Source organism: Botryllus schlosseri, chromosome 3 (assembly GCF_051294905.1).
Source record: "Botryllus schlosseri isolate E-star chromosome 3, Bs_hap1, whole genome shotgun sequence".
Classification (NCBI taxonomy): domain Eukaryota; kingdom Metazoa; phylum Chordata; class Ascidiacea; order Stolidobranchia; family Styelidae; genus Botryllus; species Botryllus schlosseri.
In genome coordinates, this window is record NC_137238.1 from 30,654,338 (window position 1) to 30,678,162 (window position 23,825).

At 40.9% G+C, this 23,825-nt stretch overlaps 1 protein-coding gene across 1 annotated transcript; it reads left to right on the forward strand.

Annotated features, from left to right (window-relative positions):
- Positions 1-13,365: 13,365 nt before the first annotated feature.
- Positions 13,366-15,726, forward strand: LOC145436355 (uncharacterized). The gene is made up of 2 exons (XM_080313701.1): positions 13,366-14,190; positions 14,897-15,726. Exons 1-2 carry the CDS (start codon positions 13,954-13,956, stop codon positions 15,332-15,334), a joined length of 675 nt encoding a protein of 224 aa, XP_080169827.1. The 5' UTR covers positions 13,366-13,953; the 3' UTR covers positions 15,335-15,726.
- Positions 15,727-23,825: the final 8,099 nt, after the last annotated feature.

Sequence of the window (23,825 nt, forward strand, 5' to 3'; positions counted from 1 at the left end):
ATGTAAAGAAGTCATACCTAGGGGTCCGCCCGCTCGAAGATGTTTAATTTTACGGGGTCCGCAGTTTCAAAGACACCTCTCACTCAGCTCTACCGGTAAATCTGATTACGTGGGCAAAGAGGACAACCATGCAATTCCCGATGTTATCATGAATTATCGAACTATTCGCGCGTCGTGCTGTCTCACTAAACAGTACAACGTTAATTTCGTGGCAAAAGCGAACAGCGTGATGCGGGGTCAGTTTATCACCCTATGAGATCCCGGGTCCTGACGAAGTGCTGTTACGTTCCTGCCAAAGGGTATACCCCCGGAGATATTTAATTACTATTGAGGGGGCCTATATCTTTTCCAACACACCTCACTCAGCTCTACCGGTAAATCAGATTAGGTGAACAGAGACAGGATGAAAATTGATAGCAATCCATGCAATTCCCGATCATATTGACCGATTCAGTCATGAAACTAAAGAAATTTCTCGCGCTTCGCGCGTTTAGAAGAGAAAAGCTGATTCACTCAATGGACACCCAATGCAGCAGATAAGTAGCGGTAAACAGTGTACAGTTTCGAAATCTCGCCAGGGCAATAAAACTACACCGAAATAGCCATGATGACTGTTTGGGTCCGTTTCATAGCCGTAGTATTCGCGCGGCCGCGACCGTACTCTGAAATTCTAAATTTAGCCCTCACACCGAATAAGTTTGGGAACCACTGGTCAATATGATTGACATATAGATGGGCAGCACCTGATCGTTTCGGCATCCCGCTTCCATCGGTTAATGACAACGTATTGTCTTTTATGCATCGCAATATGCCTCAAGTGCATGAAAACCATTGAACCGCTGGTCATTTTCATTGATAACAATGTCTAGCCTCAGTGTTGTTAAATGTTGTATGCTAACAAAGAATATCGCTCAATGAATAATCACGTCTTGGTTCAGCGTCATGTTACGACCCTATTCGAAGTTAACTTATTTTGATCGTGGCGAGAACGCGTATAGTGTCACGTTCCAGAGCTGTGAGTTCGAGACCGAACGAGGTAGACTTCAGAATTGGTATTTAAATGTTGGAAGCTTATCTAGGCTCATCCTCACCATAAGATCCGTGTAATCGGTGTTTAGTAAAAAGGCTAGTAAGCCTTGCGACAAATTAGGAATTAAAAGAAGAGATATTGACCTGGATGTTGTTTGTTTATTTCATACCTGGTGTAAATGATCGTTGTTCATAGTAGTCGAAACACCATGAACACAAGGAACAAAACAACTTTGTTTGCTGCTATTCTCGCGCTACCGTAGACTACATTATTTTTATCTTGTCTCACTGCGACCCAGATGAAAAACTTGGCGAATGAAAATCTTCGGTTCCTTAGGTTAAAAATATGAATTTCCTTTATGCATTTTATAGTTCCATTGAAATTAACTTTCCAAACGCAGGCGTTGCATGCTCGCAGGCAATGTTATAGGTAAGTATAGCCTATATTAATCGTGTGCGCCTCACACTTTGCCCTGGACACGCGATGACGCAGCGGATTCACTGACATCCAAAACTTGCAGCAAAGGAATCACATAACCGTAACCGAATACAACGCAGATAATCGCTCCAGTGCCTTTCGTGATCCGCGTCTGTTTATTTACTGATTGTTAGTTTGTTCATAGGTTCCCGTTTTCATATCAGACCAGATGATAAGATCTTATTACCTTGTGAAGAAGCCCGTGCTAAATCGCAATGCCTAATCCAGCACGAAGGGGCCAAGGTCAATATTCCTTGTTTAGTCCTAAAATGAGAAAAGTCCTGTTCGGTTTGGGAATCTCACAGGTTGCGACGGGAGTAGCAGTGATAGTATACGCGGTGACGGTAGCAGTCGTGTTAAATAATCACGACTGCGAATATGTATACTACGTAGCATTTGAAGGAATATCGGGACCGTTCGCAATCGTCGCTGGGTCACTTGCAATATCGCTGAAGACAAAAGTGCCAAGGAATAGGGTCATCGTTAATTCCGTGACGGTCATATTGACTATATGTGCTGCATGCGCCGGTATATCTTTGTCGGTGTATATGGCATTGCAGCATTGTAGGGCGCACTTCAGCAGTACAGGAATTCACGCAGGGATCGGAGCGATTAATTTACTGCTGGTCGCAGGATCCGTAGCACACGCTGCAGTAGTATGCCGTAAGTTGAGAAAAATAAAATATCAGAGCAAGCGTCCCGTTGCGTCAGTGTCGTACACTATCACGAACTACAGCACGCCGCAGAACCTGGACGAGGCGCCTACGCGACAACCGTCGGCCAAAGTGTCACAGCCAAGGGTGCCGCTTACCACCGGTGTGTACAATCACCTGCACCAAGTGGGCGCCATACCGGAAGATCAGGACACATACAACAAACTCAGCCGTGAATGACGCATAGTTTACGACTGCAGCAGTAAAATATAACAGAGCAAAATACTTCCATACAGGCCAAGCGACAATGAAACTGAAAGTCTTTCGAGAAGTCTAAACAACACGGAAAATAAGGATTGAGCGAAACTCGTCAAGGGTATTTGTTATTTACGGTCGAGTGACATCGGGGTACGATACAAAACCGGGATTTCGAGCTACCCGACTTGGCTATATTCAACAATGGATCATATCATGCACAAAATCTTATACCACTCCTTTTACAACGCGAATAATAGCATACCCTCGAACAATGAATGCACTTATAAAGTGTCACCTCAAATAGATGCATTGTACAGCGGTCGAGCGATCGGTTACTTTGTTTACGTATGACAGGGAATTTTATTGGATGTTTCAAACATATTTACGCTTATATGCTACAGTATTCATATTCCATAATCGTATAGCCTGTATTACCTTTCAAGCACTTCATTCAGTTTATACTCGTGTAGTTCAATGGTACTTTTCTACTGGTGCATTTTCAAGTTTCAGCAAAACAGTCCATGTCCAATGTCCATTGCCATCACCCTGATTGATATACTTTTCGATATCGTTTTACCACCTTATAGACGTTTTTAAGAGTGAATCAACCGTTTGCACTTTTGAAATGATACAATTGATCTGCGAATTAAATTATAAGCATGTTACTGCGAAATGATATCGATTATACCGTCGAAGTATGCTCCAGCCATAACGAGCCTGACTCAAAGCGGCGAACCGGTTGCAATTCAAACCAACAGTCGCGTAATTGTAAGACAAAATCGTGAGTTTTAGACGGGAGAAACGATGTCGAGGCAATTCAGCTCGGTAGCAAAATGCATTGTGTATCCTCTTGGTAGGCAGTGATTGTTACACCCTTCAAATAGAAATCATGATACGTTACACAGGTGAAATGCATTCAAGCATTACGTCACCGGTTCTGCAAGATATAACCACTGCAGATGAGCGAATTTATTCCAAATCCAGTTAAAAATTTGAGTTGCAAATCCAAGTGCAAATCCAAATCCAGGAATGAGCTCATATCTTGTCCATATCCACTCTTATTACAAATCTACTTTTGGCTCAAACCTATTAAAACGAATCAAAATTGATAATTTATGTATGACATATTATGTCCAAACGACAACCCAATGTGGGAAATGGTGTCTTGTAATTTTTGTACATCATCCAAATGCCACATCACTCACGCAGAGGTTATATGGGCAAATGCGAATGGCGAATCAATTCTGGAATTTTTCGATGTTCAAATTCGGATTCGGATTATGATTTTGAATAATAAATTCGCTCATCGCGGACCAATACACGTTCCTGCGGCATTCGTGGAAATACCTCGTCGCTGTGGCAATTACTATAATTACTACACTATACTTGACAGTAATGGCATTACGGCATTCAATACAGTACATAATAGTTGTATTGAGTATATTCCGCAAGTTCAGCGAATTTGCTAAAGCAGTGAACCATTACAATACTGTTGCATGGTAGCGTGATTGAGATTACGAACGCGTACTGAATAAATGTATTACATGTCCCATATCCTACCTAAAATTATCTCCTTCAAGTTTCAATATCCATGATTTGATACAGACCGAATACGTGGAGCAATTGAAAATTTTGTTATGCCTTCCATTCAACTCTGGATTCATTAAATGCACAAAACCTACTAAACCCCAACGAAACGGCTAATCGGATTTCGGATTCCTGCCAAGCACGTCTCAAACGCCATTGCATCGACCAAAACATGATTCTAAATTTTCAGTTTAGTCAAGTTACTATTTTGTTGCAAATTTGTGGCCTCCAAGTCTACTCGCAGTGCATGCATTTAATCAGAGCATTCGACTTATCGAAGAATAGAATCGAAGACCTATACAATCCAGATACATATCTTCATAAAGGGACGATTTCGTATCATTGGAGAGAAATAGAAGAGATTATTTCAATACGTATCATCGTGGAGATTCAACGTCGGATCTGAAAAATTATGGAGTCAGCAACACGTTTTTCCTATCCCATATCCCCACTTTCACGCTATATCCCTACATGCAGAACATCTAGTGTAGTCATCCATGGATAACAGCTCCACAAGAAATTCCATGGTCCAGCCCCAAAACCTACCGATCGATAAACCGGAAGCTGTAACACTACTCTGACCCGTCTTGGAACATCTCATACAGCTTCTCAAAACACTACAGATACTATGAATTGGAATGACAAAGATAATTAAGTCCCAGTTGGAATTTTATTGAGCCAGATCTGAACCCCATCAAAAACTGTGGACTGGAATAGTAGAAGCTCAATTGTCATGAATAGATGCAAACCCGGTGGGATTCAGTAATTCTTGCGAACAGGATGACACCGTTATCTCAACCTGTCCGCTTATATCAGCACAGCCAGCTCTCAAAGATTACCGGACCACAATCTGACATATCGACCTCGCCTACCGACACATACAGCATTTCCTTTATGTTATCCTTTCTTAAATCCAGTGTGCATGCCTCTTATTTACATGCTGTAGGCCACGGAGGGTGTCTGATTAGAAGACTACTCCAAGTCGGCACCGTCCCCTCCTATTTTTTCATTGTATCGCAATCTTGTGCTGGATTGATTTGATAAAAACTACAATAAAACTATGATGATGATAGGTTCTACTTGTTTATCCGGATAGCGAAGAACTTATCCCATACACTACCGCAGCATGAACTTGTTCTCGGTTATTGTAATGCTTTAGTAACAGGTCAAGGGTTTTTCTATTTCAGACAAATATACAGGGCATTTTACTGAATGTTCATTAACCGTCAATTGGCCGGTTGTATGACGCGGATTCCTCTGTACATGACGTGTTTTGAGGCATCGAGCAATAACGTTCCCTGTTGTTGTTGGACTATAGATCTACTTTTAATTGAGGATCTCAAGTCTGAAACTATAAGTGCTCCATAAACAGTAATATTCCATAGCATTGGTCCCCAACCAGAAAAGTAAGCATGCATCCCTTGAGGTCAATGACAAATTTACATGGAGGCGGTGCCGAGTGTATTGGAATCTGACAGAATTAAATGCCGATAGATTCAGTTAATTTCACGTGGACGTAAGACAAGGACTTGTATAGGTCCAACATCATATGCTTTATCAAGAAAACCCGATGTCATAAAATACTATAAAAACCGATGCGACTTTCTTGGTACTAAAATGGTGTTGACGAATGCAATTGCAACAAAAGTTGCAATGAACAAATGACATATGGCCCTTACTAGGGTTGCATTTAAAACAAACGGTGTTTTAAAACACTTTGTTTTAAACAGTGTTATAAACATGGCCTTTTTGATTTTTTTAAGTTGTAAAATTATGCCATAATTGTGTAAATACTTTCCAAAAAACATGTTGTATGAGCCTATACGGACGATTACCACCAGATAAAGTCGACTTACACGATATGGCATGATTGGAACCCTCGAAATAGTCGGTTAACAGCTATAGTACGCAGATATTTCGCCAAGGGAGTTATATTTACCCTGTATTTTCATTTGACAATGTCAATCTAATATGACGTCACAACTGAATATTCGTGACGTCATGAATTAAAAAACAATATAAAACATGTTTTAAACAAGGGCCATGTTTTAAACATATTTGTTTTAAATGCAACCCTAGCCCTGACCATCTGAGTTTGTAATTATGAAACTATCAATTGCAAAGCATTTGCAGCAACGCATGTAATTTATCAAGTCATACCATCATTGCGTCCTGGTTTCAATTGTGTTTCTATGACTATTAGACTGTTGTATATGCGGCGCGAAAGCAGTCACACTTACGAATTCCATTTACAGTTGAGCGAAGGGTGAGGTCGGTGCAGTGTCTGCGGTATTCCAACGTTTCTCCCACAACGTTACTCGTACTCCCGACTTTATATTCGTGCGTATTTTGGGATCGAAGATCCGCATCGAATTTTGGCGAACCGTTTTGAATGTTCTCTCGCATCATACGTGGATACTTCAAGATCCGGAAACGAAAAGCTCTTACATCGACTGCATATTGCTTGTTGTCATTGCGCCTAAGCCTGGGAAATTCTGTTTCAACAATTGCAATATCGAGTCATTCACGTACAGTACGATTGGCGCGCTATGTAATGTCAATGTTCGAGCGAGTGCTTTAAATGCGGAATTGACATGAATATCTAATTCATTACACGCAGCAATGTGGCGGCAGTTAGGGCGTGACCTATTATACGAGTTCCTCAGATGAAATGGACTAGTACAAGCAGGTGTCAGTGATAATGATTACTATTTCGGTACGAATAGAAAATGCTATCGTATAGGTCGAAATTCTAATTTAATGTCGTAAATGCTTTGAGTATCATCTATATCAGCAAATAACAGCATTAGATGTATTTGTTACATTGCAAATAGTATTGGGAACAAGTTCTGAACATCTAGGATCGCCCCAGTAAACGTAGATGGTTTTCTCGTTTTCATAGTGACTATATGCATCAGAAATGGAAGGACGCATGCGGCATTCAGTATTACATGAGCGCGTTAAGTAACTGTTGCTGTTCGTTGTTCCTGGTATTTCGTGCAACGAATTGATTGCATGACATAAAGTCACCCGTATGATTGTTTAATTGATTGTTGTGTCATACCCATCGCACTGTTCCCGCTGGTGATAACTATTTATTGATAGGTTTGTTTGTTTGTGGTATTCATCGTGTTTTTCAATGACAATGGTCATTTACACCAGGGAGCTTTTCTTCATTTTTATTTCGTAGTGCCGACTTGTTGCACGGCCCACTTGTACACTTTTTATAAGACACCGCCGACGCGGATGAGGGGTCGAGGAGGAGCCTAGATCAACCTCCAAAACTTACGTAGGAATTCTGGAGTCGACCTCGGTTGGACTCAAACCCACAATAGAGGTTGACCGATATTGATTTTTGCAGGCCGATCCCGATACCGATTATCGACACAATCACAAGGTCGATAACCAATATCATAGGCTGATATTATTATGGAAGCAGCAGAGAACTATTTCGCCAAAATTAATATATATTAGGCAAGATGGCACTTGTGCATGCCACAGAAAGCTAAACGAGAAAACTGAAATCGGAAAGAATTATTGCCTAATTGTGCACATTCATTGAAATTTGGGATAACCCAGTAAGCAAAACGTGATACAGAATTGCAGATCAGTCCAGTAGAGGTAGATGATGGTACTGCAGGAAGCATGCTTTCTCTGCATGCTCACCCAGTTAAGCTCGTCCTGCAAGGGTAAATCTGTCATGGATCCCCCTTTGCGTCGTCGATTTCTTGAGATTGAGAACACGGAGCGTTGAATTTTCGATATTTTCATTTTTTTTATATATAAAATATCGGCCGCGATATCGACCTTCATTGGCCGATATCGATAGCACTGGTCAACAAAATGAAATTTTTTTTTTAGGCAGAACAGCTGAGAGCCGTTTCTGGGGTTTTTGATGTTGCTGATTCCGAATATCACATTAGTTTTGTCAGATTGGCTCTCTGTCAGAATATATTTATACCCCTAAAAAAGCCCAAAAGTACTGTATTTACCCTTAAATATTTCACTTGGTAGGAAGAAAATCGTAGTTTTTTTCTAATTTTATACTGCGCATAAATGGCTATTTGACTATGATGAACCCTCATGTCATTCTCAGTCCTTCTATCAATATTAACATGACATGATGCGAAATATTTGTTTGTCAAAAAAGCAGTTTTTCAAGCCTAAAAATTGTACTTTTGAAAAACGGAAATTCATCTTCTCGTGTATCAATTGGTCATTCTACCAAGATTAAAGAGGAGTATAAACTTTAAAATTTGTCCTTGAAAGGCTTAACTACAATACTCATATGTGTCTCATTTCTTTTGACTGGTAAATGGATAATTTTCCACTGAGTCAACCAAGTGGGTATACCTAGTAACCCTACCAAACGAGAAGCGTATATCTGGTATCTGGTATATTCGAATACCGATGAAAGATTCCAATTTCACATTAGGAGGAGTTCACAGCATGTAATTTCTCCTAAGATGTAGTAAATAAAACTTTTTAGCTGATCACAAAGCATCCAACTACAAACAGTTGGTCCGAAAATTCGTATCTGCATATCGAAAACTTGGAATAAACATGAGCATAAAAGTTCACTTCCTGTTCAGTCATCTTGATATATTTCCCGAGCATCTTGTGTATTAGCAAGGGGAGAGGTTCTACCAAGACATCAGAACAACAATAAAAAGATACCAGGGCAGATGAGATGAACCATTGAACATATTATGTCAGACCATTGCCGGAACCTTTCGAGAAACTTCACTAAATAGCTTGCAGGCGAAAATCGTACAAAAAATCAATTTCGATTTAAAATACATCAATAATATTGTATTCCAACTGATTATTTCAAATTTACAATAGGTGGTTGACCTAAAGCTGATTGAATTAATGCCACGTTATTTAAGTATCTAGGTAAATATTTATAGGCCTATACATCACTGGAGTTTATTTATGTACATGATATCCGTGAAAGTATGTAACTATGATAAATCTAATACCCCTAAATATAGTGCTGTTGCTGTATTTTGATTTAATATAGTCTTCTGTGTGTAAAAATAACAAGTAGATTGAATTTCCAAACTTTATAGTACGTCCAAACCGATTTTATAACTAGTTAATACCGCGAAAATCTGAGATTTTGGTCAAAATAGCTCCATGGGTCATCTCCACAACAAGAGCCAATTTGTAAAAACTAAGGTCATATTCGGGATCAGTGCCCTTCAGAACCCCCAAAATCACTCTTAATTTGTCTGCCTAAAAATATGTGTTGACCAGTGTAATCGGTAAACTTTTAAATATCGGACTCGATAATCGGCCGGTTCAATAATCGGTCGACCCCTAACCCACAACCCATTCGTGTTGCAGCTGTGGATTATACCACTACGCTATCTCGCCTCTGATTCATTGTTACATGTTTACGCAAGTATAATGCGTGGGCCACCTGGCGTAAGTTGGGACATCACATTGGAATAACTTGTTGGGTAGCAAGTTGATAGGAATTCGGTTTGGGGACTTTGATTAATTGCGTGTCGCATTTCTGCACAGCATCTAGTTTACTTTGATAGTTTGTAAAGAGCGAGCGTGGTCAGAACATGACGGCATCTGACACTGGTATTACAACTGACGTCAAGGTTATGCCTAGCAATGAAAAAATATTCAGCAAGAGTACCAAAGTGTTTCTTCTCGCTCTGGGTGTAGCAGAGATCATCACTGGAGCAGTTGCACTCGCGGTTGAAGCCGCAATAGTGCGAGTGAACGCTGGAAATCCTGAAGTATGCTCCTACATCAACGCTGGTCAAGGAATATGGTGCGGACTGGTCGCTTTCATACTGGGTATGCTCGGAACTACATTTTACGAGAAGGCGTCAAGATGTATGTATCGCGCAAATATAGCCATGGCAATATTCAGTGTCATCGTGTTCGAGGTCGGATTCATATTGTCCGCAATAACGGCAGTATATTCGTTGAACACGGGGTTATGCACCTCGATATCGGATCTTCATGCTCTTGTCGCGGCGCTATGTTTTCTGGAACTCATTTTCGCGGTCATCCATTCCACTATTTTGAAATGCGGAGCACGCAAGGTGCATAATACGAAAACGGTGCCTGAAATTGACGTGCAGGAAATCGGTGAAAAGTCTGATTTACTCTATGTTGAAATCCAGGAGGAAACGAAGTCAGACGATAAATTAATAAACGATGCTACCACCGACAGTCCTGCGGACAATGGTGATGATGCGAAGCAGGATGACGAGCGTACGCCTGAAGCCGTGAGCAGCAAGTCAAAAACTGAACACACCGAACATCATACCATGAATATCTACATCGAACGGCAAAATAATTCCGAAGACACAGCCGACACCTTGACTTCAAAGACCGAAGGTCCCGCCCAACCACACCAAGAGCAGATCTCAAACTCAACTGCTGTTGATGACGACACTGATTCACAGTATGAAAACACAGCGCGCCGCAGCAGTAACGATGTTTTCGTCGAATGGCAGATCATTTCCGCGAACGAGAACTCTTACACGCCTCCAGAAGAAACATCCATTGACATTGTCGATGACGACAGTACAAATCACGAAACACACAGCACCGCTGAGACGGGAGACCTACCAAAGCTTGCAACGATTAACGAAAATATAACAGTCGACACATCCGTTCATGATACCGACGTCGCTCAGTATGGAGACAATGAAGAGGCCTTGTCCATGACGGTGGAAGGCCGTGCGCAGGAGGATATTGCTTCTGTCGTTGAGTCTGACCATTCGAAAGACTCGACATCCACTGATTCATCGACACCCAAGATATCGTCAGCTACCAGTAGTGAAAATACACGACTTACAGCGGACGCTAGCCAAGTCATTGAAGTAGCGATGGAAGAAGACGTTCCAGAGCAGTTGCCCGAAAGAAGTCCTACTGGGCCTGGCAGTGAGTCTGAGAGTTCACAGCGTTCATCAACGCGTGATAAAGAGGTGACCCGTTATGAAAACATTGTCATCACTTCGATTGATTATAGAGAGGAAAACAAAAACGACGAACAAGACGCGAATAATTCATCTAAATCGGAAACTTTACTATCTCCAACATCCACTTCATCCGCTACGAAATACGTCAGTAGTTACACGCACGTTCTAGTCCGCAACGACAGTTCCCGAAGCGAACGTATGAATACAACAAAACCTGTGGTGATACGTCTTCAAATGAAAAATGAACAGGAATGACAATTGACCATGCCCACCATGGAGGTTGTACAGAATCAGGATTTTTGTTAGTAAAATTCAATAGTTTGTATGTATGACTGAGCTGGTTTCTGCATTGCAACAACAGTTTGAACAATCGTTTGTAGGAAACTTCAACGCAATGCCGGGTTTTTTGGTTTGTTTGTTAGGGGTATTAATGGTCTTTGTCGACTACTATGGTCATTTACACCAGGCCGATATTCTTCTTATTTTCCGTGACTGCCGACTTATAGCCCGGCCCACCTCTAGACTTTTTGTAAGACACCGCTGACGCGGATGAGGTGGCGAGGAGGAGCCTAGGTAAACCTCCAGCACTTCGGTATTGGAATTCGGAAGTCGACCTCGGTCGGACTCGAACCCGCACCCATTGGTGTGGCAGCCGCGGATTATACCACTGCCCTATCTTGCCACGCAATGCCGGGGTATAAACCGAACAGTGTTCCAGATTGGATCCGGATCCCGAAAAACCACGCACACATCTTGCTTAACAAAGATAAGCAGATTGTAATATTATTGAATGTAATTCCTATTCCGGATTTAAGATCCAAGTTCAAATCTCCATCCAGAATTATTTTCGTATCATATCATATTCAAATTCAAGCCCATATGCGACAATGTAAATGTATATTACATTAGAAATCCCATGTATAAATTCCCGGCATATTTGAGATAAAAGAAAACATCCTAAAATAAAATCCTACCAGCCGAAATATTCACAATTTCATTCTCTTTCCCACCTCGTATGCTTCCATCGCTTATTTTATTCGCGCTTCGTGACCGTTTTGTATTCCTTTCTGTAATCAGTCGATATGTCGCCAGAAAATCTCCGATAACTGAGGATTGGTGCTAAGTGAAGGGAAACTTCAAAATATATAACATTTTAAAACGAAAGAAGGGTGTATATAGTATTCCTAACGGGACTGTATTATACGTACTATTTTGTCTAATCAAATGTGTTCCAATATTTAAAATACTGCAAATTTTTCGAAATACTGAATACTGTTCCGTGATTTTACGCTAGGCTTTGATGCTTTCTGTATATGGCCAATTGATAACAGTGATCCCCTTCTAAAACCTCTTCGTTTGTTGTTAGATTTTAGTGATGCTTACGGTCACTTGGTTCGTAATCCTGTAACCGATTCGAAATTAATCTGCTGACGCGGAGATGGGCACACAATGTCAATTGACCACATAACTGTAATGGCGATGATGAGCCTAGATTACAAAATAAACCAGCAAGACTACGTGTTGTCGATCGTCATGATGTTGCCCGGACAGGAGATCTACTTGTATTGTGCAAACTTTACATGAATATGTTTAGCCGTGTAATGTCAAAATCTAAACAACATTGAATTTACTTGAATGATAATGAGAATTTGAAAGAAATTGAGTTACGAGATGGTTATGACGAGATGGTTATGACTTGAGTCCTAAGGATGCTGGGTGACTAGCAGAAGTAGGCTAACTCAGACATTACCGTGCGACTGAAAGTTAGACAATATTATTACCATGACGCGCATGGTCGAGTGGTCCCGATAACGAATAATATGCACTGTATAATAGGTATCGTATAGTGTTCACTTATCTGACAATAAATTGCCGGAAATAAAGGATATGGGGTTCTGCAAGTTTGCAATTATTGAGAGTAGACAAAGCGTCTTGGTACACCTGATTTATAGATTTAGAATGACAGTTCAGAACCTAGCACATTTATATTTGCCTGCCAAACATTCAACATGCGAGTACATACAATGTCTTCTACACTGCACCATTATAGTAGTTACGGATAAACCAAAGTTCGTTAGTTCCACCAATCCGGATAACGAAGGTTGGTGCTAATCGGGAAAATTCATCTCAGATAGAGCAGATACTTCCCTATCAACGGTACGTGGGTCATGGGCATTGAGATATAGCCGCCACCTTTATCAAACGGGAATGTGTACTCTGATCTTACAAACTGATTGATAATGATGAGAAATGGAAAATGAATTATAAACTAATTATAATCTCAATAACGCGATAGGTGACAAAATGTCATTATCTCCTCGGTAACATCATCGCACCCGATCGGGTGTTGATTGACCTCAATGCATATAGTACAGTGCGTTACAACAACGTACTCAAGTATAGCAAAACAGCAGGCGTTTTGATGCTCGTGGATTGAACCCACCAATATAGTGCATAGAATGGACTCCATATAGTGCGTATATTTCTTGCTTTGAGACACGTTCGCCTAATTTGTATTGTCCTGGATTGCGATAGAGATGGAGAATTAATGGATCAGCTATTTCTTGAAGACATTACGAACCAGAACTTTGGAGTTGTGACTGCTTGTCAATTTGAACGGCTCATATTTGAGCTTGAGAAGTCTCATGTTGAATGTATTGCTGTATCTAATTCAAACCTGTAGTCTACCAAACCAGCAATGGGAGAAGTTAAACTATGCAGCCGCAATATAGCCTTGTATTATTATATATGTCGTCTACACCTCTACACAGTGCCACAGCGAAATATCAATATCAACGGTGAAGAAATAGCAAATTTGATAAAGCTGGACGCGCTAACTATTTCTTATGGTCGCATAGGTATTGTCATGACATGTTTCGCTACCAACAGATTGAGAAGCCGTGATATACATATCATATGACAGAGTCATGTAACAAGTAGTTTCCCGCTGTCTTCTTCATAGCTGAACAAGACAAGCGGAGTAAGGTAAAGTGGAATGTTGGGAAATCTGTATTACTATCTGACCCGACCCAGCGACAGACGTAAACGCGAGATCGTCAAAGAGCGCGCCCGCTTATTGCGCGGTAGGAACTACGTCACAGAGAAGGAAATGAGGGGCATCTTCGACACTATCAACAAAGAAGGAGACGGTTTCATCACGGATCTGGAGCTGGAACGGTTCATACGAGATTCCCACACTATCAAAGAAGAGGTTTCTGATGCCAAGATTCATGTGAGTGGGTTGCAGAAATGACGTGAACATGATAAAAGATGGTCAATTGGGTACCTTGGTCAAATTAATCAGCGTTGCATCTGCGTAGTAGAATATTTACCCAATTACAAGTGAATGTAGCGATTTCAAAGACGTTTCAAAACTACTTCAAGTGGATATAGGAAATGAGGGGACTGAAAGGATTCAAGCAATTACCTTTGTCGAGGGTATTCTGTAGATGCCTCATGACCCATTACGCTCCCAAGCACATACCGCATCAAAAAGGGCCTTGCTCTAGCAAATTCAACAGCGATCCGTGTTATAGGTGAATAAATTCCCCGAATATATGCCCTCCTCTTCGGATCCGTAAATATGGGAGGTAAAAAATGATGTCGAGAGTGATAAGAGGGCGTTGAGTCGAAAAAGGTTGGAAACCACTTGGTTAGACCAATTGTTAACAGAAAAGTCGTCTCCGTGAATACGCGTAGCATTGTGCAAAATGCTTTGAATGCTGAACGCTGATTTATGATCAAACGACGAATCCAGACCCCCCGTGGTGGGAAGTAAGCATCAAGGCTATATTTACCGTTCTTGGAGCAATTCTTTGTTGCAACAAGCATATCATATCTTTACTAGAATAAATTCTTCTCGGTGCTCGACTCGAATCAGTACAGTTGATACTCGAATCGTCGTCCCAAGCCGTAACTACGACGTTAACATATTGCAGCAATTAATCGACGAAGCCGATCTGAACCGCGACGGAACAGTCGACTACGAAGAATTCCTGAAAGCTGTTCACTACATCAGAAACAACGCCCTGCTGTCGAAATTAACCTGCGGGCTGGTAACACCGAAAGGTCACGTCCGTCCGCCCGGCACCGAAGATGCCCGGATTACGGCACGCACTACAACGAGCCACCTCGAACCGAAATTCGGGTGTCCCGCTGTTCGCATTCCGAGGAGCAGCAAAATACCGCGCCGGATGCACCCGGCGAATATGTACGGCGCCGAGGACGACGCCTTCACCTGGAGCAAGCTCCTTCGCCTTGGCTTTTTCACGACCGAAGACGAAGAACAGCTGTGGGCGATTCAGCTGGCAAGAGGAAGCGGGAGAAACCGCGGACAGGCGACGCCGAGTCCCGGCAGAGTTCACTCTGGGCTTTAAACTTTCGACGTAGAAACAAAACAAAATCTTTGCAGAACAATAATTATTTAGGAAGACGGGTCATTACCTCCTTACAATTGAACGCACTAATTTGGTCGCAAGACATTTCGAATCATCATTTCCGAGCCAAAACCACCATACGGTTCGTTCAGGTATCGCGGAATAGTTGAGATTCCTGACGTGTTTCTGCTTTTCTTTCGCATTTGCGACCGCATGGCGCCAACTGGCAGAGTCCTGCTTGAAATTACACGGACTCTTCGAAACTGTTGAAAATTTTCACCAAAAGCAGCTCTATACCCAAAATGTGTGTTGACGAATCGTAAATAATTATTAATTTGATAAGATCAGGATCTCATCATTACAAAAAATGAAATAAAATTGAAGGGGATCAAGTCTCGTGACGATAACTCATATCCGGATAGCGGCTTACAAATATACTCAACTGGCTGTATATACGGTTGCTATTAAAACAAAATTAAATTTAAAACGAACATGTTTAAAATAAGGCCCTTGTTTAAAACATGTTTAATTGTGTTTTTCAAAGCCATGCCGTCGCGAATATTCAATTGTGACGTCATAGTGGATTGACATTGACAATTGAAAATATATGGTAAATATAAGCTCCTTTGACGAAATATCTACGTCAGGGGTGGGCAAACTTTTGAGCGCGCGGGCCTCATTCAACATATGAATCCATTCGCGGGCCGCACTATATAAAATTGGGATTATAAACCAAAACGCAAGATTGGTATTTGATTATATAGTGAGGACATGGAGATAATACATATGCTTATTTAAAATAATCCAAACATTGCTTTGATGATCGTACACACGTCAGAAACAGTGGCGAGATTTCATGGGCTGGTCGACCTCAATAACAAATTTGTCAAAACTATAGAGATGAAAGACGGTTGTCCCGATTCTTAGAACAGGATTGAAATTTAAATCTGTGAGCAGCGATCTGTTCATAGATTTACTAATTCCACTTTTGGTCCAGTTCCAGGACACAAAATGCTGACAGCATCATAACCATGTTAGCTTCGAACACGCTTCTACAATGTGTAGATAAAATGTAAATACCCCAATTCTACGCATACAGAGAAGGAATCTACCTAAGACGCGCGCGAATCGTTTTTATAAGCACATCACTGAAATTATAGAAATGGAGTTGCCAATCTGAAATCACACTCGTGATCCAAATTATGTCAATCTCGTTTGGGATTTCTGTGATGTTTAGCAGTCGAAAGTTTCAAACTGCGTGGGCCTTGAGATCGAGCTGTCGCGCCAGAAATGAAACATAAAAAATATTATAGGAAGTATTTACCTTAGAACAGTGGTTCTCAAACTTTTCAAGACACGCCCCCTCCCTTATGATGGTAAAAGATTTCGCGCCCCCTTATCGTCATATCACAAAACGCAACCAGGATGCTAGCAATCCCAACGGATAGTTGATGGCATGGAAGGTTGCAACTGTGGATGAGAGATTTTTAAATATGAAAATCAGACTAAATGCAGAGCAATAATTATGAATGGGATGTAAATCAATATTTTTCAATTGAGCTCAGTTTCGCGCCACCCCAACCCCCCCTTCAGATGCTTTCACATCCCCAAGAAGGTGCGCCTCCCACTTTGAAAACCACTTCCTTAGAATTATCATGCTGAAATTTACTAATAAATAGTTTAATCAAGTCCCTGCATTAACTCGATTTTTACTACGCATTTTATCAATATCTTTAATAAGTTTCTTCAGACTCTCGCGGCCCGCACAGAACGGTGTGGAGGGCCGCATGCGGCCCGCGGGCCGTAGTTTGCCCACCCCTGATCTACATACTATAGCTGTTGAACCGACTATTTTGAGGGTTCCAACCATCCTATATCGTAAACGTCGGTTATGTCGGGGGGTAATTGTCCGCAGGCTCATACAACATGTTTTTTGAAAAGTATTTACACAATTATGGCATGATTTTACAATATAAAAAAACACAATTTTGGTATTTTAAAAAGGCCTTTCTTTAAAACACTGTTTAAACATGTTTTAAACAAAGTGTTTTAAACAACCATTTGTTTTAAATGCAACCCTAGCTGTATAACTGAGACGAACGTCCTGATCGAGTGAGTCCTGGATTATACCATTCAACAGACGATCATTTCCTTTCTCAGATATATTGTAAGGATAAATCAAACAGAAGGTTTTGTATTACACATGACCATGAATCGTTGATATTCCATACCATATACCGAGAGAGAGAGAGAGCGAGAAAGAGAGCGAGAGTGAGAGAGAGATAGCTCTGCACAATAGAATATTTTTGACCTTTTGGTGGCTCAAAATTGAGAATTACTATACATGTGATTCGTCATGAGCGCCATATTTACCGTGTAGAAAACGATTTAATGTTATAATACCGGCACTTATCAACTTGCCCAGCATTTGAACATTCGACATTCGACATGCATCAGGAACCTTTTGCAAGATACATAATTTTATTTGTATTACCGTGAGAGCCATATGATATTTTTTGACAGTTTAAACAATTACCATGGACTTTTAAAAAACAAAACCAACAATTGTAGGCAACAGGAAACGTAGAAACTGATGATTATTCTCTATTGCCACGCTTTTTACAGTTAAGTCCCTTTTTACGATGGATCCATTCAGCACACGCGAAGGTAGTCATACCTCAACTGTTCCATACTCTCAGTCACGCAAAGTTCAATCAGCTCCTAAAAACCGGTATAGTAACTTCAGCGAAGTCGAATATTGATATAATATAGTAGCTTTATTACTCTCAACTCCCAAGCTCATCAGCGGTAACATAACTTTACTCTGCAAACATATATGTAATAAGTAGGGCAAGTTTTTGCAACTTTTACAACTATTTTTTTGACAACTTCTGGCAGCTTCCTAAATACTCGGAAGTTATATAGTATGGTGTTTTAAGCTGTTTGAGAGAATCTTATATTGCAACTTTTTGCAACTTTTCTTTATTTATTTTTTCGTGCAACTTTCTGCAACTCTTTTAGATTGTGTATGCAACTAACATTGTACTGGAAATATTTGGCAGTGTATGTAAATAGTTCACTTGATTATTTCACTGTCGTTTAAATTTGAGCTCCTGTCTGATTTGGTTAGACCGCAGAAAATTATATTTTTACTGGGTCAATATTTTCAGGTTTTTGATTTTGTTGAAGTCGCCAACATTGTGTTTTGCTACTGTGCCTCAGGTACGGAACGATTCGAGTAACTCATACCCTCATAGTTTCGAAGAACTTGTCCATAAATGCAACTTTTTAGAGTGCAACTTGTGTGGAATTATAATTCAACTATTGACTGTAACTTTTGTGAAAAATAAAGCCAACTTTCCAGGGATTTGACTGCAGCAAAAACTTGCCCTAGTAATAAGATATTGTCTCACTTGTAGTCAAATCAGTATTCGCGTATAGAAGGTCTACCATTCGTAACACAAGTCATACCAATATTTACTGGAGCGAAGGTCTCATCTTAGGATGTCATAGAATATTAACTTGTTGGTGAGGTCACTTTCGTCGGGTCTGCAAGAGCCCGCATTCCAGTCGGTGTGGTGGATCTTTGGAGAAAGTGCTATGAGTGTGATATGTTGAGCAAACCTCTATAAAATCGGCATCAATTTTTGAAAACGCAAGGTTCATGTCAGTATCGTGTTGAATTTCCGTTTGTTTCACCGCCGCGACATAGCGATGGATACCAATTTGAAATTCGAGGAATTTTGATCACAGAAATTGCGATTGTCTGTACTTCTACTTACTATTGGCTGCTAGGGAAATTCATATATGTCAAAACGACTTTACTGACAAATCGCACTTCTGACTTTGAATAAAACCAAAGTCGGCGGGGTTCGCGTATATGCGTAGCCTGCAATGGACCATTGTGCAATATGTTATATCGAACCGAATGCTGATTGCTGACGCAGTTTTCAGCTAAAACCTGTCTGCTCCGTACTGATCCATATTGCATTGAAGTATGCAGGCTTACGGCATCAGTGGACCCAGGGATATCTAGAACTATATCTGCGTGGTTGGACCCAACACCAACTACTGAACAATACAAAAGCAATACCCAAACGCCTGATCTGAATGTCTCTTTATTATCCGTGTGAGCTATCGCACATTTCATGACCGAGGTCGCATTTTAGACAACGATCTTGCATATAAATTGCTTATCAGACTGACAATAGGTGTAGTCCATGGGCAATTCTCCTCCCGACGTGTAATAGAGTTGGATGCAATTGCCATAACTGCCATCAGGTTGACCTGGGGAGTATGCAGGGATTTCCGAATCCGTTGCTCCACCATCAGCCCATCGCCACTGATACCCAATCCAGACTGGGATGCCCTCACCGCGCTAGGACATTCTCCATAACCCACTACCAATGATGTACCTGTAAAAATGTTTAAAGAGGTACGTTATTTTGATGTCGATACTGCATTTTATACTGAATCGCTGAGAAATTTCTGATCTCAAAACAAATACTGATCTAGCAGTAATCGATGACAGATCATACGTTCGTAGCAAATATTTGACGGCAAACTACCAATAGTGACACTGTAACCTTCTGAGATGCGTTGTTCAATATCATTTTGACGCAAGATAACTGCGGTGCTTAAGTATCGTGACGACTTTTGGCAACTCCTCCTCGCCATCTCATCCGCGTAAGCGGTGTCTTACAAAATGCCTAGATGTGGGCCGTGCTACAATTCGGTAGATACGGTATCAAAAATAAGGAATATCGGCCTGGTGTAAATGACCATAATAGTCGACAAACACCATGAATGCCGAAAACAACAACAACAAAAAGCAACAACCTGCTGTGTGTCAATAAAATATCAGAGGGGCGTATTCTAATGTTTCGTAGATGCTAAATTTAGGGTGTACAACAGAAAAACACAGTCAAACGTTCGGAAAGTGAATACATTATCTCCTTACTGAGCAGCGGCAGGTGATCGCAATGCATCGGCCGCCAAGGTCCCGCGCAATTCCGCACAGCGCGATTTCGCGGTGGCTTGATTAACCGATTCGTTGATGAGCTTGAAAAAAACGTTCCCCACTCTCGACCATTGAACTATACGCTGCCGCCAAAATCAATAGTAACACGTTACAAGCCTATGGTATGCATCAGCTGAAAAAGCGTCAGTAAATTGACTGACTCATTTATTGATGATGTGCTGCAAATGTTGCCGAACTCACAAGACATGTTTAGTGTACCCATTCAATATGCAAGTAGCAATAAATATTGTGTGAAGTTCCAGTTACTATAAGCTTGTTACGATTTTATTCACTTGTAAACTGATTGGTTCCTAATACGAGTATGTTTCATGAAAGTTCGCGTGTTGATAGAATAACAAAGCTCTGATATAGTGCGCTATGGACTTCGCAAATTATAGGTGCAGGTGTAGTCATAATCTATTCGATACTCATCTACAGACGGGTAACGACATGGCGTATTTCATGGCAAGCATACGTGAAACTTTTCTAAAATATCTGCAACTTTTCTGGAAATTGTACTATAATTTTCAGGTATCACTTGTTCACCATGTATGAAATGGGAACTATGGACATTAATTATGTGCTATAAAGCGTCACGTCGGGTTTATTTAATTGTGGATTATAGAATTTCTTTCGGTCAAATTTAATTGAAATTTGTCAAATATTCTGCCTCCCGTCTCCCCCGTAGTTTCCAACTGTATCCTACGCCTATATTGAAGCAAACCACCTGGTATATCTTTGGGCATGAGATCCAGAGTCATACATCAACAACTTACCATCCGCCACCGCCATCATCATCATCGTAAGTACGGCCCCCGCCGTGAGCAAGTGCGTCATCATTTCAGGTCTTCGTGGATCTCGTTACCGTTACACTATGGGTGTAGGAAAAATGTGGGTTTTGCAAAACGTTCCAGGATTAAGCAAATCGCCTGACTTCCTGGGGACCAGAAAGGTACGATTCTGCCAGAATCGAATGAACTTTAATTCCGCTCTACGCCAGGATCAAGTGCTGAACTAAGGCACATTGGCACCCGAACGCAATGTAGTATGCAGGTATGGGGGTGCTTATAGTTAGAGCGAGGGTACGGGCAAGCTTTCTAGCTCGAGGTCCGCATCCAACATCTGAATCCATTCGCGGGCTGCGCAGTAGTAAAATTGAATAATAACCCTAAATGCATTCATATTTTATTAGAAAGTGACCGAATACATTGAGAAAATATATATTTATAGATATATTTAAAACAAATCAAATTTGGATTCGATGATAACGCACGCGCGTCAGAAACATTACCGGAATTTATAGGATATGTTCATCATTAACAACAACGAAGTTTTAAAAACTGGTGATGGAAGTCGGTTTTGCCGATTCTTAGAACATGATGGAAATTTGAATTTGTGAGCAGCGACCTGGTCTTAGATTTGCTGACTCAACAACTAACACGAAGCGAAAGGTTGTCGTACTACAATAACACCCCGTAGAGCTGAAACCGCACACAAAACGTGTTCACGGCTCATGTAGCTTATATGCCGAAGCAATATCCTTTTACCGGAATTACAGTATATATTAACTTCATTTCCTCTGTTATGCAGAAGGATTCGCGAAATGGCGCTGAAAAACGCCACGTTGGAGTCTTTTGTGAACTCAGCCCGCCATCTGGTCCGCGTAACCGGTGTCTTACAATATGATGGGTGCTCAAAGTTTTTGTTAACTTGGCATGCTTTCGAATTATCCGCATGTGCGACGCACCCGTTAAAAATAATGTTGCATAAGTGTTCACGATTCACACTGCACCTATAATTTGCGAAGTCCATAGCGCACTATATCAGAGCTTTGATAATCTATCAACACGCGAACTTTCCTGAAACATACTCGTAGTTTCGGACCAACTGCTATGTGTCGGAGGTTTCTCTGGGCGCCTCATCGCTGACCTCACTGCAGTAGCAGTGTTTCCAAAGCCCAGAGTGAAGGTGAGCCGAGCCAAAAGTCGGCAGCAAAGTACAAGATATGGGCGCATGAAAATCGAGCGTGACCGATGATGAAAGAGAGCGAGAAAGGAAGTCGTCTGAAACATTACAAAGACAAAGAACTGAAATTACTGAAATTAATGTCGTGGCGAAAATGACCGTATAGGTCAGGGGTGGGCAAACGTTTGGGATCGCGGGCCGCAATCAACATCTAAATCCATTCGCGGGCCGCACTATATTAAATTGAGATTATCAGCCAAAAGGCAATATTGCTATTTAATCATATAGCAGTAGTTCTTAAACTTTATTAGATACGTCTCCCTTTATGATAGTGAAAGATTTCCCGCCCCCTTTCTCGTGATATCACAAAATATCCAAGAGAGAAATCAGAATACTAGCAATACCAACGGATAGTTTGATTGCCTTGAAGGTTATGGCTGAAGACGAAAGAATTATCAAATATGAAAAAGCGCGAAAATTTTTTCAGTTTACTGCGGCTTCGCGCCTCTTTTCAGATGCTTCAACGTCCCCCAGTTTGAGAACCATACTGTTGTATAATGACTGAAGAAATATGAAGATAATATATAAGTGGGTGTCCTCATCAGTAACCAGTTTGTAAAGAAAAACACTCGTGGATCGAGCATTCAACATCTAAATCCATTCGCCTACCGCACTTAATCAAATTATCATTATCAACCAAAACGCAATATTGGTATTTTATTATATAGCGAGGATGTGGAAATTATATATATATATTTTATTTAAAACAAACCAACCAACCAACCATTGATTTGCGGACATGGTACACAAGTCAGAAACATTGGCGAGATTTCATAAGCTCCTGGTCAACCTCAATATAACGAATTTCAAAACTAGGGATGAAATTCGGTTGTCCCGATTCTTAGAACAGGATGGATATTTGAATCTGTGAGCAGTGATATATTTATAGATTTGCTGATTTTACTTTTGGTTCAACTCCAGGACACACAATGTTGACAGCGTCATAACCATGTTATCTTCAAAAACGCTATATATAGATTTGATGATTATAAATACTTCTGCACATACAGAGAACGAATCTACCTACCACACGCGCGAATCGGTTTTCCCAAGTAAAGCACTAAAGTAATAAACTTGCTGGAGAGGCAAATGTAAAATTACACTCGTGATTCTGAATTCATTCCCATTTTGACTTTCTGTAATGTTTTGCAATTGAAACCTTTTAAAATGCGTGGGCCTTGAGGTGGGCTATGAAATAAAAATATACTAGTCAGAATATATAATTTATGGTGAAATATAATGAGAAAAAGTTTAATCGAGTCCATGCAGAAATTAGAATTTTACTGCGATCCTTCCGCGGGACGCACAAAACGGCGTCGAGGGCCGCATGCGACCCGCGGGCCGTAGTTTGCCCAACACTGGTATAAGCGATAAGCGCCACTGTGTATGTGTGAATAAAACAAACAAACAATACTCGTATGGGGGACGTATCAGTTGTGGATAAAA